This window comes from Hypanus sabinus, chromosome 5 (genome assembly GCF_030144855.1).
Source record: "Hypanus sabinus isolate sHypSab1 chromosome 5, sHypSab1.hap1, whole genome shotgun sequence".
NCBI lineage: Eukaryota > Metazoa > Chordata > Chondrichthyes > Myliobatiformes > Dasyatidae > Hypanus > Hypanus sabinus.
In genome coordinates this window covers 1,611,672-1,624,501 of record NC_082710.1, presented here as the reverse complement: position 1 = coordinate 1,624,501, position 12,830 = coordinate 1,611,672, and the positions used below count along the sequence as shown (strand labels likewise).

The following is a 12,830-nucleotide window of genomic DNA, read 5'->3' as shown; positions in this document are numbered from 1 at the left end:
ACAATGCTGAGGATGTTCTACGAGGCTGTGGTGGCCAGTGCTATCATCTTTGCTGTTGTGTGCTGGGGCAGCAGGCTGAGGGTAGCAGACACCAACAGAATCAACAAACTCATTCGTAAGGCCAGTGATGTTGTGGGGGTGGAACTGGACTCTCTGACGGTGGTGTCTGAAAAGAGGATGCTGTCCAAGTTGCAAGCCATCTTGGACAATGACTCCCATCCACTCCATAATGTACTGGTTAGGCACAGGAGTACATTCAGCCAGAGACTCATTCCACCGAGATGTAACACTGAGCGTCATAGGAAGTCATTCCTGCCTGTGGCCATCAAACTTTACAACTCCTCCCTCAGAGTGTCAGACACCCTGAGCCAATAGGCTGGTCCTAGACTTATTTGCACTTGGCATGATTAAATTATTATTATTTAATTATTTATGGTTTTATATTGCTATATTTCTTCACTATTCTTGGTTGATGCGGCTGTAACAAAACCAATTTCCCTCGGGATCAATAAAGTATGTCTGACTGTCTGTCTGTCTGTCTGTCTCTCCGTTGCTGAAATAGCACACACGCTGTTTGCTCCCTCTCTTTTTTGGAAGGAACAGTCCACTTAGAATAACTCTTCAGATCTCGTCACACTCCTCACTAACTTCCCTTCTGGCACTTACCCTGCAAGTGGCTAAAATGCTACACCTGCCCATTTACCTCATCCCTCACCTGCGTTCAAGGCCCCAAACAGTCCTTCCAGGTGAGGCAATATTTCAACTTTGAATCTGCTGGGGTTGTCTATTGTGTCCAGTGCTCCTGATGTAGCCTCCTCTACGTTGGTGAGATGGGCAATAGATTGGGAACTGCTGTGTTGAGAACGATTGCTCCATCTGCAGAAATCAGGATTTTCCATTTCAATTCCAATCCCCGCTCCCATTCTGCACGTTGGTCCATGGTTTCCTACTTTCCATGATGAGGTGACTCTCAGAGTGGAGGAGCAACACCTCATATTCTATCTCAGTAGCCTCCAACCTGATGGTATGAACATTGATTCCTCCAGCTTCTGGTAATTTCCCCCTTCCCCTTCCCTCTTCTTCATTTCCCACTCTGGTTCCCCTCTAACCTCATCTCACCTGCCTATCACCTCCCCCAGGTTCCCCTCCTCTTTTCCTTTCTCTCATGGTCCATTCTGCTCTCATTTCAGATTCCTTCTTCTTTAGCCTTTTTCCTTTTCTACTTATCACCTCCCAGCATTTTACTTCATCGCCCCTTCCAGCTTCACCGATGACCTCCCAGCTTGTTCTCCTTCCCCACCCCTTCTTTTTCCTGGTTTCTTCCCTCTTCCTTTCCAGTCCCAATAAAGAGATGCAGCCTGAAACATTGACTGTTTGTTCATTTCCAGATGCTGCCTGTTCCTCCAGCATTTTACATGTGTTTATCTATTCATACAGCCAATCATACAGCAGCAACTCAACGCATAAAACACACACAGGCATGGCCAAGAGATTCAGTCGTTGCTCAGACCAAAAATCAGAATGAGGAGGAAATGTGATCTAAGTGACTTTGACCATGGAATGATTGTTGGTGCCAGATGGGGTGGTTTGAGTATTTCAGATAGTATTGACCCTCTGGGATTTTAAATTTATAACGCTCTCCAGAGTTTACAGAAAACAGTGTGAAAACCAAAACAAAAAATATCCAGTGAGCTGCAGTTCTTATTGTCAAAAATATCCTATAAATGAGAGAGATCAGAGGAGGATGGGCAGACTGGTTCGAACTGACAGGAAGGAGACAATGACGTGTTACAACAATGATGTGCAGAAGAGCATCTCTGGATGCCCAACACGTTGAACCTTGAAGTGGATGGGTTGCAGCAGCAAAAAACCCCAAACATACACTGTGGCAGGGGTACCGAATAAATTGGCTAATGAGTTTACAAACATTGATTTCTACAGACATATGTATGAAACTCGTTCCCAGTTTCGTAATTTCTCATTCCAGACCCCTGTGGGCATGCTGTGTAGTCATACTGTGTGGGCTCTGAAATGTGTGGCGATTTTTGCGGTACGTGTAACACGCACGAAATGCTGGAGGAACCCAGCTGGTCAGGCAGCATCTGTGGAAATGTTTCGCTGAGGACTAGGTTTGTTCGTTAACACAAACGACGCAATTCACTGTATGTTTCGATGTACACGTGAATTCAATCTGAATCTACTGACACCATGAGTAAATCGCATTCGGAATCTCCTTCCCCTCTCTGTTCTACAACTGCAGGCAAACAGCAGCGTCTCCATTGACAATGGCGGGACAGCCAATGACTATAGTTTGGGAGGAGAACTGTGTTTACACCGCAGACGGAACGGAACTCAGAGGGTCGAATCCTCAGCCGAGCAGTGGGCATTGGCGCCTCGCTACCTGTGTCCAGGTACAAGACGTGTAGAGTTACACACCAAGCGCAGGAGAAGCTCCGTGTCTTTGGACGGAGGGGCGGTGTGGTCTGTGTGCCGAGGTGACAGGTGAACTTCCCGGGGGCGCCACGATCATTGGCACCGGATCACCTGTTCACCCCACCGGCCGCGCCCTGCATGGGCACCAGTGATTGACATAGGCCCAAGCAAATGGTCAGCACAGGGAGGCGGGCTCCGCGGGTTACCCACCAATGGGTGAAGGGTTAGGGAGGGTGTTGGGATCGTCCGTGGGTGAGGTGCTGCTGCCGAGTACTTTGTTCTCATGTTGTTTGTCCCTGTCAGTTTTGAAGTGCAGTCGCAGCGGTTCCACAGCCCGAAACATGTCGAGTCGCGTGTTGGACAGCCCACCTCCCTACCAGCCAGGCAGCGAGTACGGGTGAGTATACGTCGGTGCTCAGTCTCTCTCACCCCGCTCCCGATTCACGACCCCCACCATCCGGCAGCGAGTATGGGAGCGAACAGCTCGGTGCGCAGTCTCTCTCACCTGCTCCCGATTCACCACCCCTACCATCCGGCAGCGAGTATGGGAGCGAACAGCTCGGTGCGCAGTCTCTCTCACCTGCTCCCGATTCACCACCCCTACCAGCCGGGCAGCGAGTACGGGAGCGGTTGTCGGACTGCTCCGCTCCTTCCGTTCTCTCCCCATTCTCAGCCGAATCTACTTTGAGACGTCTAAAACTGCTCTTTCTTGTAAAAAAATATTTAATTTTTTCTTTTTGTGAAAACACAAATAACTGCAAGTAAGAGTTTTCATTGCTCCTGTGCACACACGTATGTATGTGTGCAGATAAAAATAAACTCGAAACGTTGGTATTTCTCAGCTGTTGGCTTGTGTGTGCGAGGAGGTTCACTCCTGAATCCATCCGTTTTGATCCGACGTCTGGACACCTGTCACTTCCTCGGATATAAATGCGACTGACTACGCTCGTGTGCTCCCACCATCCTGGTGGGTGAGTGAGCAGGAGCTTTTCTTTTTGAGCGAAGGAGGGTGAGAAGTGACTTGATAACAGTGTACAAATGATAAGAGGCAGAGGTCCAGTGGACAGCCGGAGACCGCCGACCCCCCTATACCCAATACCAGAGGGCTTAATTTTAAGGTGGATGGAGGAAATTATAGGGGTGGATGTTGGAGGTAGTTTTTTTTACAGAGTGGTGGGTCGGTGTATGGAACGGGCTGCCAGAGGTGGTGGTACAGGCAGATGGGCACATGGATGATAGAAAATGGAGGGTTCTGCAGGAGGGAAGGGTTCGATTAATTTAAGAGGAGGCAAAAGGTTGGCATAACATGGCAGGCTAATGTTCTATGTAAAAAGAAAAACAACAAAGTCAAATGTGGGTCCCTCCTGGATAAAAGCAGATTTTAGAAGGAGAAATAAGGAAATAGCAAAGGAATTGAACACTGTGTCTTCCTGAAAAGCACCTTAGAGGTCTGAAGAACTGAGGATCTGGAGTTTCCACTGAGGAAATGAAGGAGAAAGTTACAGTGAATAAAGTAGAGCTGGAGAAGTTAACTGAAAACTGACAAATGCTGGGGACATGACCATTTATATTCAGTGTATTGAAAGAGATCAAGAGACTGCTGGAGAGATGACTATCGCCCAGTAGCACTCACATCAACAGTGATGAAATGCTTTATGAGGTTGGTCATGACTAAACTAAGCTCCTGCCCCAGCAAGGACCTGGACCCATTGCAGTCTGCCTATCACCACAATAGGTCAATGGCTGAGGCAATCTCCATGGCTCTCCACAGGGCTTTAGACCACCTGGACAACACAAACACCTACATCAGGATGTTGTTCATCGACTATAGCTCAGCATTTAATACCATCATTCCCACAATCCTGATTGAGAAGTTGCAGAACCTGGGCCTCTGTACCTCCCTTTGTAACTGAATCCTCGCCTTCCTAACCCGAAGACCACAATCTGTGCGGATTGGTGATAACATATATTCTTCTCTGATGATCAACACTGGGGCACCTCAGGGGTGTGTGCTTAGCCCACTGCTCTACTCTCTATATACACATGATGTGTGGCTGGGCATAGTTCAAATACCATCTATAAATTTGCTGACGATACAACCATTGTTGGTAGAATCTCAGATGGTGACGAGAGGGCATACAGGAGTGAGATATGCCAACTAGTGGGGTGGTGCCACAGCAACAACCTGGCACTCAACATCAGTAAGACGAAAGAGCTGATTGTGGACTTCAGGAAGGGTAAGATGAAGAAACACGTACCAATCCTCATAGAGGGATCAGAAGTGGAGAGAGTGAACAGCTTCAAGTTCCTCGGTGTCAAGATCTCTGAGGATCTAACCTGGTCCCAACATATTGATGTAGTCATAAAGAAGACAAGACAGCTGCTATACTTTATTAGAGAGTTTGAAGAGAATTGGCATGTCAACAAATACACTCAAAAACTTCTATAGTTGTACCATGGAGAGCATTCTGACAGGCTGCATCATTGTCTGGTATGGAGGGGCTACTGCACAGGACCAAAAGAAGTTGCAGAGGTTTAAATCTAGTCAGCTCTATCTTGGATACTAGCCTACAAAGGACCCAGGACATCTATAGGGAGTGGTGTCTTAGAAAGGCAGCGTCCATTATTAAGGACCTCCAGCACCCAGAGCATGCCCTTTTCTCACTGTTACCATCAGGGAGGAGGTTCAGAAGCCTGAAGGCACACACTCAGCGATTCAGGAACAGCTTCTTCCCCTCTGCCATCCGATTCCTAAGTGGACATTGAATCTTTGGGCACTAGCTCACTTCTTAAAAAATTATACAGTATTTCTGTTTTTGCCCATTTAAAAAAAATCTAGTCAATATATGTAATTGATTTACTTGTTTATATATTATTACTTTAATATTATAATTCTTTTCACCACCTTGGAGTGAGAGACAGTTAAGGGGGGGGAACTGTTAGTGGTGAAATGGGGCAGTCTCTAATAGAGCACAAGAGTTAAGAAGAGAAAAACATTCAGGTGCTTGAGCCTAGTCTACTGTTCAGTCATGGAATATACAGTATTCCTCAAGCCCACTTTCCTGCCCTGTCTCTCTAACCCTTGTCCATTACTGATTGGCTCTATTGATCTCGGCCTACAGTTACATAACACCCTGTACACAATACTCTCACAATTCTGTCTTGGGTGAGAAACAATGGACGCCGCAGGAGAAGCACTGAGGTCCTTGTTGTTCTCACAGAGGCTGCCATAAAGGGCAGCATGGTAGTGTAATACTATGCAGCCCGACTGGAAGATTTGGAGTTCAATTCCTGCCAGTCTATAAGGAGTTTTTTCATTCTCTCCATGACCGTGTGGGTTCCGCCGCCCCCCGCCCCCACCACCACATCCAAAGCATCACGGGTTAGTGTGAGTGAGTTGTGGGCATGCTGTTTTGGTGCCAGAAGAGTGGTGACATTTGTGGGCTGTCCCCTGCACGTTCTTTGACACAAATGATGCATTTCACTGTATGTTTCATTTTACATGTGACTAATAAAGCTAATGTTTAAAGACCTTTAGGCTGCCTCATATCAAAAATGCCTCATAAGTTGTAAAGTGCTATCAAAAGACTTTGGCTGTAAGAGGAAACATTAGCTTTTGGAAACATTAGCTTTTCTCAATGATGGCCTTTATAAGGGGAAAATGTAATTTATGAGAAAAGGCAATCTAGGATTACTTTTCTGTAAGTAATGTTTGATTTGTGTTGTTGAATTAACTCTTTATTTTCCACATTCTAGCCGTGGTTCACTCTATGCCCCGAGTAAGGACATGTACGATGGAGACCTGCGATCACATCCGGCTGGTTCCTACTATCCAGATGAAATGCAGCATTTCTACAAGTGGTCTTCTCCTCCCGGAATTATCAAGATTCTGGCAGTTCTCATCATTGTGATGAGCGTCGGCATCTTTGCTTGTGTGGCATCTACTCTCCCCTGGGACATGGACTATTACGGGGGAGGGATGGGTGTAGGAAACGGCATGGGATATGGGGGTTATGGAGGTTATGGGGGAGTTGGCACTGGATTTGGATCTGGTACAGGCTACGGATACGGAGCTGGAGTCGGAGCATATGGATACGGAGGCGGTTACACTGATCCGCGGGCGGCTAAAGGCTTCATGATTGCGTTAGCGGCCGTCTCCTTCATAACACTGCTCATTGTCTTCATCATCCTCGTTTCTAGGGCCAGTCTTTCAAGAACAAGGAAGTTTTATTTAATTCTGATCATTTCATGTGCAGTTGTCGGCTTTATAATGTTTGTGGCGACGATTGTCTACATCATGGGAGTCAATCCCACTGCGCAGGCTGCTGGGTCAGTGTTTTACAATCAGCTGCTGACGCTCTGTAATCAGTTCTACATCCCATCCACTACTGGAGTCTTCACTAACCAGTATCTCTACCATTACTGTGTTGTCGAACCACAGGAGGTGAGTATCTCCACCCTCTGAGGTGAAGCAAACTGCAGTGTTATTTTGTCGTCATGTTCTCAATGCACTCTGTCCAGATTGAAGTGGTCAGGACTAATTTTGTAGTGAAGTAAGATAACAATGACAGTCATAGAACACTACAGCTCAGAGGCCCTTTGGTCCATCTAGTCCATGCCATTCTCTTAATCTACCTAATCCCATTGACCTGCACCCAGACCATCACCCTCCATACCCCTCCCATCCATGAGCCTAGCCAAGCTTTTCTAAAAGGTTGAAATCAAAGCCAGATTACCACTCCTGGCAGCTTGTTGCATGCTCTCACCATCCTCTGAGTGAAGACATTCCCCTCATGTGGCCCTTAAATATTTCACCCTTCACCTGTGATGACCAGTTCTAGTCTTAACCAACCTAGTGGATAAAGCCTGCTTGCACTTACCCTATCTATACTCCTCAGAATTTTGTATACCTCTATAAAATCTCCCCTCAGACTCCTGTGCTCCAGGGAATAAAGACCTAAGCCATTCAATCTTTCCCTATTACACGGGTCCTCATATCCTTGTACGTGTTCTCTGCACTCAATCAGTCTGCAGTACTCCAAGTTCAGCCTCACCCACATCCTGTACAATGTCAATATAATGCCAGAGGAGACATCTGACAGAGGTTTATAAGATTGAGAGGCATTGATAGAGTAGACAGGCAGTATCTTTTTCCCAGGTTTGAAATATTTAATACCAGAGGGCATACATTTAGGGTGAGAGGGAGATTATTTCAAAGGAGATGTGAGGAGCAAGTTTTTATACACTGGTGGGTGCCTGGAATATGCTGCTTGGGGTGATGTATAGGCAAATACATTAGAGACGTTTAACAGACAGTTAGATAGGTACATGAATGTGAGGGAAGTGGAAGGATTAGTTAGCAACTTGATTGCTAATTTAATTTTCAATACAAGATTTTGAGCTGAAGGGCTTGTTCTGTTCTATCCACAACTCTTGTACTCAATCCAGTACTGTTGACAAATTTCTTTTATTTGAAGGCATTTGATAGATATGTTAATTTTTGCTGTCAAGGTGCCAGAGAATAGAAATGTGTTGTGGTGACTTTTACCTGAACAGGCTGAAAAATTCTAATCTTAAATATGCTGGGGCTGCAAGTAGTTGCATTGATCAAAGTGCATTGTGGAGAGTTTCTGTGTTAGGATTACAGTATTCAGTCAACCTTTAATTCACTGGGTAGTGAATGGGGCCAAAGTGATTCAAACCCAGACTTAGCCTTGTAAGTCAATGTTAAGCTGAAAACTTTGGGTAATTATCCAATGAAATATGAACAAACACTACATAATATTTTGTTTAAAAAGTAAACTCTTAAGAAGAAACTACTAAACAAAGTATCCAGACAATTGTTCCCAATAAAATTGTGGCCAATATTAATAGTCTGTTAAGTGTTTAACTGATATTTCATGCTTAATTATACTTTGACATTTCTGGGGGAATTTTTTGAAAACATTAATGAATTTTAAAAGCAACTATTTATAAATAGAGCTAAGTAAGGTTTTTTCATTCAGAAATGTGATTTGATGACTTTGCAATGAAGCAGGGAATTCACTGGCTGACGCTTATAGATCAGACTGTAACAGTGCTGTTGAATACTGATGCGAGTCTTGTTCATTTTGTTTTGTAATCTCCCTCAAGGCCCTAGCAATTGTCATGGGATTCATGATTGTAATAGCTTTGGGTCTGATCATCTTCTTTGCATATAAAACACGAAGCAAGATTTCACGATACAGTAAAGACAACATCCTGTGGGATAAGATTCCCATGGAAAGTGAAATGGCTCCAGATGTCGAGGAGTGGGTAAGTTCCTCTTAGTTTGATTCAGTATGTTGTAAATAGTTTATTTTGTAAAATGTTCCTTGCATTGGAAAAATCCATTGTCATTTGTTTTTTGGTAAGCCAGATGGTATATTTAAGTAGCAGAGCAAAATAAATTTTCCAACTTTTTATTTAAAAGAAAATCACTTTTCTCAATGTTAATTAGTCAATAGTTCCATCGTAGGGGTGATCCCTGATTATAAATAGGCTAAACAGACACTAAATAAAAAGGAGAATGGATTTTACCAATGATATTTCCAGTGTTTGGAGGAAAGTTGTCACTGTAGATAGAGGGATAAGTTCACTGTCTGGGTTGAAGAACATTACAAAATTTATTTCTACAGAACTTGTGCAATAATGTATTCTTTGCACTGAATCTGTAACAATTCTTGGTTTTTGATCTCCAAGACTTGCTTTTTATTTAATATACAGTACTCGTTAGCGTTAGTGAATTGTGTGCATGCTTTGTTGGCATGGCAACACTTGTGGGCTGACCCCAGCACATCCTCAGACTGTAGGTCATTGATGAAAATGGTTCATTTCACTGTATATTTCGATGTCATGTGCATCAAAACAATATGGGGCTTTACAGTAATTATTATTACAACACAGCGTTTTCTGGAGTTTGGAGTTCAATTCTAGCATTATCATTAAGAGTTTGTATGTTCTCCCCATGAATGCATGGGTTTTCTCCAGTTTCCTCCCACTGTTCGAAGACTTGCCAGTGAATAAGTGAATTGGTCATTGTAAATTGTCTTGAGAATAGGCCAGGGTTAAATCGGGGGTTGCTGGTTTGGGTTGGAAGAGCCTGTTCTGTGCTGTATCTCAAATAAAATAAAGCTTAATTTTTTATTGTTTTACTATGTAAATGCACAGAGTGATGTTTATTCTTTCTGATATGTAAGCAGCTTGCAGTGAGGTAATGTGAGAGTTTGATATTTGTTGAGTTCTTTTTCATAATGGCAAATGTCTGCATGGAGTTGGTAGAACATTGGGCTTATGCACATTGAGAAGCCCAAACACAAATTTGCTGATATGCTTTCCTTTGTATAAGGACCTGACTGTAATATTGTGTGTTGTAGATGGTGTTAGATACACTTATTCACTGCTTCAGAAAAGCAGTAGAAAGAAGCATTAGACTGGAGCAGCAAGTGCTGGTGCTGGTATGGATTAAGGATTAGTTCGTGGGTGGAACAGTTGGAATAAACACAAGAGATTCTACAAATGCTGGAAATCCAGAGTAATATGCATGAAATGCTGGAGGAACTCAGCAGGTCAGGCAGCATCTACAGAAATGAATAAATAGTCAATCTTTTGGGTTGAGACCCTTCTTTTGGGTTCATGAAGGTGTCTGACAGATGACGGGAGATGAGAAGTTGAGATCAGAAGGAGAATAAGTATGGCTAAGACTCAGTTCATGAAGCTACAAGTTCTACTATGCAATCAGAAGGTAGATATCCAAAGTAGAATCCATTTCCTCGAGTGTTACATATGGTCAGTGCTGAGGTATGGATCAGAAACATAGACCCTGAAGAAGGATGACACAAAACGAATTAATCCTTTTGAAATATGGTGCTATCGACGAATATTGATCAGTTGGATAGAGAAAGTTTCAAATGAGAGGGTCTTGTCCGAAGTTGATAGACCACGGATATTGCTGAAGAAGATTATGAAGTTAAAAGTTGCTTATTGTGGACACGTTACGCGGAGATAACATCTTGACAGACTTGCTATATGGAAAGGTGGAGGGGAAAAACGGAAGAGGAAGGCAAAGAACAACGTGGCTGGATAACATCAAGGATTGGACCAAGCTGGACAAGATTAGGGATGTTGTGGACAAATGTCGGAACAGAGTAGTGTGGAGGGAAATCATCCGCCAACTGGAAATTCCAGATAGGACCTAACAATGACAACCTGTAAATTAGCCTTCTGGGAGTCTTGCATGAGGACTCCTAAATCCCTCTGCACCTCTGATGCTTGAACCTTCTCATTTTCATAACAATCTGCACTATTGTTCTTTTTACCAAAACGCATTATCATATATTTCCCAACATTGTATTCCGTCTGCCACTTTTTTGCCCATTCTTCCAATTTGTCTAAGTCCTACTGTAATCACATTGCTTCCTCAGCACTACCTACCCCTCCACTTGTCTTCATATCATCCGCAAATTTTGCCACAAAGCCATCAATTCCTAACTTTGCCTCCAACTTTCACCCTGCCCTCAAATTTACCTGGTCCATTTCTGACACCTCCCTCTCTTTTCTTGATCTTTCTGTCCCTATCTCTGGAGACAGCTTATCTACTGATGTCTACTATAAGCCTACAGACTCTCACAGCTACCTGAACTATTCCTCTTCCCACCCTGTCTCTTGCAAAAATGCCATTCCCTTCTTGCAATTCCTCCATCTCTGCTGCATCTGCTCTCAGGATGAGGCTTTTCATTCCAGGACAAAGGAGATGTCTTCCTTTTTTAAACAAAGGGGCTTCCCTTCCTCCGCCATCAACTCTGCTCTCAAACGCATCTCTCCCATTTCCCACACATCTGCCCTCACCCCATCCACCCACCACCTCACTTGGGATAGGGTTCCCCTTGTCCTCACCTATCACCCCAACACCCTCCGGGTCCAATGTATAATTCTTTGTAACTTCTGCCATCTCCAACAGGATCCCACCACCAAACACATCTTTCCCTCCCCCCACCTTCTGCTTTCCGCAGGGATCGCTCCCTACGTGACTCCCTTGTCCATTCATCCCCCCCATCCCTTCCCACCGATCTCCCTCCCGGCACTTATCCTTGTAAGTGGAACAAGTGCTACACCTGCCCTTACACTTCCTCCCTCACCAGCATTCAGGGCCCCAGACAGTCCTTCCAGATGAGGCGACACTTCACCTGTGAGTCGGCTGGTGTGGTATACTGCGTCTGGTGCTCCTGGTGTGGCCTTTTATATATTGGTGAGACCCGACGCAGACTGGGAGACCGTTTCGCTGAACACCTACGCTCTGTCCACCAGAGAAAGCAGGATCCCCCAGTGACCACACATTTTAATTCCACGTCCCATTACCATTCTGATATGTCTATCCATGGCCTCCTCTACTGTCAAAATGAAGCCACGCTCAGGTTGGAGGAATCACACCTTATATACCAGCTGGGTAGCCTCCAACCTGATGGCATGAACATTGATTTCTCTAACTTCCCCTCCTCCCCTTCTTACCCCATCCCTTATTTATTTACTATTTTTTCCCTTTTTTCTCTCTCTGTCCCACTCACAATAACTCTCCTTGCCTGCTTTCCATCTCCCTCTGGTGCTCCCCTCTCCTTTTCTTTCACCCTAGGCCTCCCGTCCCATGATCCTCCCCATTCTCTAGCCATGTATCCCTTTTGCCAAACAACTTTCCAGCTCTTAGCTTCAGCACTCCCCCTCCTGTCTTATCCTATAATTTCAGACCTCCCCCACCACTTTCAAATCTCTTACTATCTCTTCTTTCTGTTTGTCCTGACAAAGAGTCTCAACCTGAAACATCGACTGTACTTCTCCCTATAGATGTTGCCTGGCCTGCTGTGTTCCAACAGCATTTTGTGTGTGTTGCTTGAATTTCCAGCATCTGCAGATTTCCTCGTGTTTGCGTTTTTAGATTCCATTATTCAAGTCATTGACAAACAATGTGAAAAGTAATGGTTCCAATGCTGATCTGAAGAACACCACTAGTCACTGGCAGCCAACCAGAAAAGGCCCCTTTTATTCCCACTCCCTGCTCCCTACCTGTCAGCCATCCCACTATCCATGCCCAAGGAACTCAGCAGGCCAGGCAACATCTTTGGAAAGAAGTATAGTCAACATTTTGGGCCAAAACTTGCACAGTACTTTTATCCATAGGAATTCTGCCTGGCCTGCTGAATTCCTCCAGTGTCTTGTGTGTGCTGCTTGGATTTCTAGCATCTGCAGATTTTCTCTTGTTTCTGCTATCCATGTCAGTATCTTTCCCGTAACGCCATAGGCTTTTATCTTGTTAAACAGCCTCATGTATGGCACCTTATCAAACACCCGAAAAGCCAAGTAAATGTCATCCACTGCCTCTCCTTTGT

The 12,830-nt window shown here is 44.5% G+C and overlaps 1 protein-coding gene across 3 annotated transcripts in view; it reads left to right on the top strand.

Annotated features, from left to right (window-relative positions):
• The first annotated feature begins 303 nt into the window (after positions 1-303).
• oclnb (occludin b) overlaps positions 304-12,830 on the top strand; it is a 55,544-nt gene continuing 43,017 nt past the window's right edge. Inside the window, exons 1-4 of one of the 3 annotated variants that reach the window (XM_059969296.1) lie at positions 304-2,830; positions 3,276-3,404; positions 6,190-6,877; positions 8,566-8,727. In XM_059969296.1, coding sequence (XP_059825279.1) covers positions 3,364-3,404; positions 6,190-6,877; positions 8,566-8,727 — 891 coding nt within the window. In that variant the 5' untranslated portion in view covers positions 304-2,830; positions 3,276-3,363. Of the gene's footprint in view, positions 2,831-3,275; positions 3,443-6,189; positions 6,878-8,565; positions 8,728-12,830 lie in introns of those variants that run through there. The other 2 variants (XM_059969295.1, XM_059969297.1) reach the window with 2 other exon arrangements.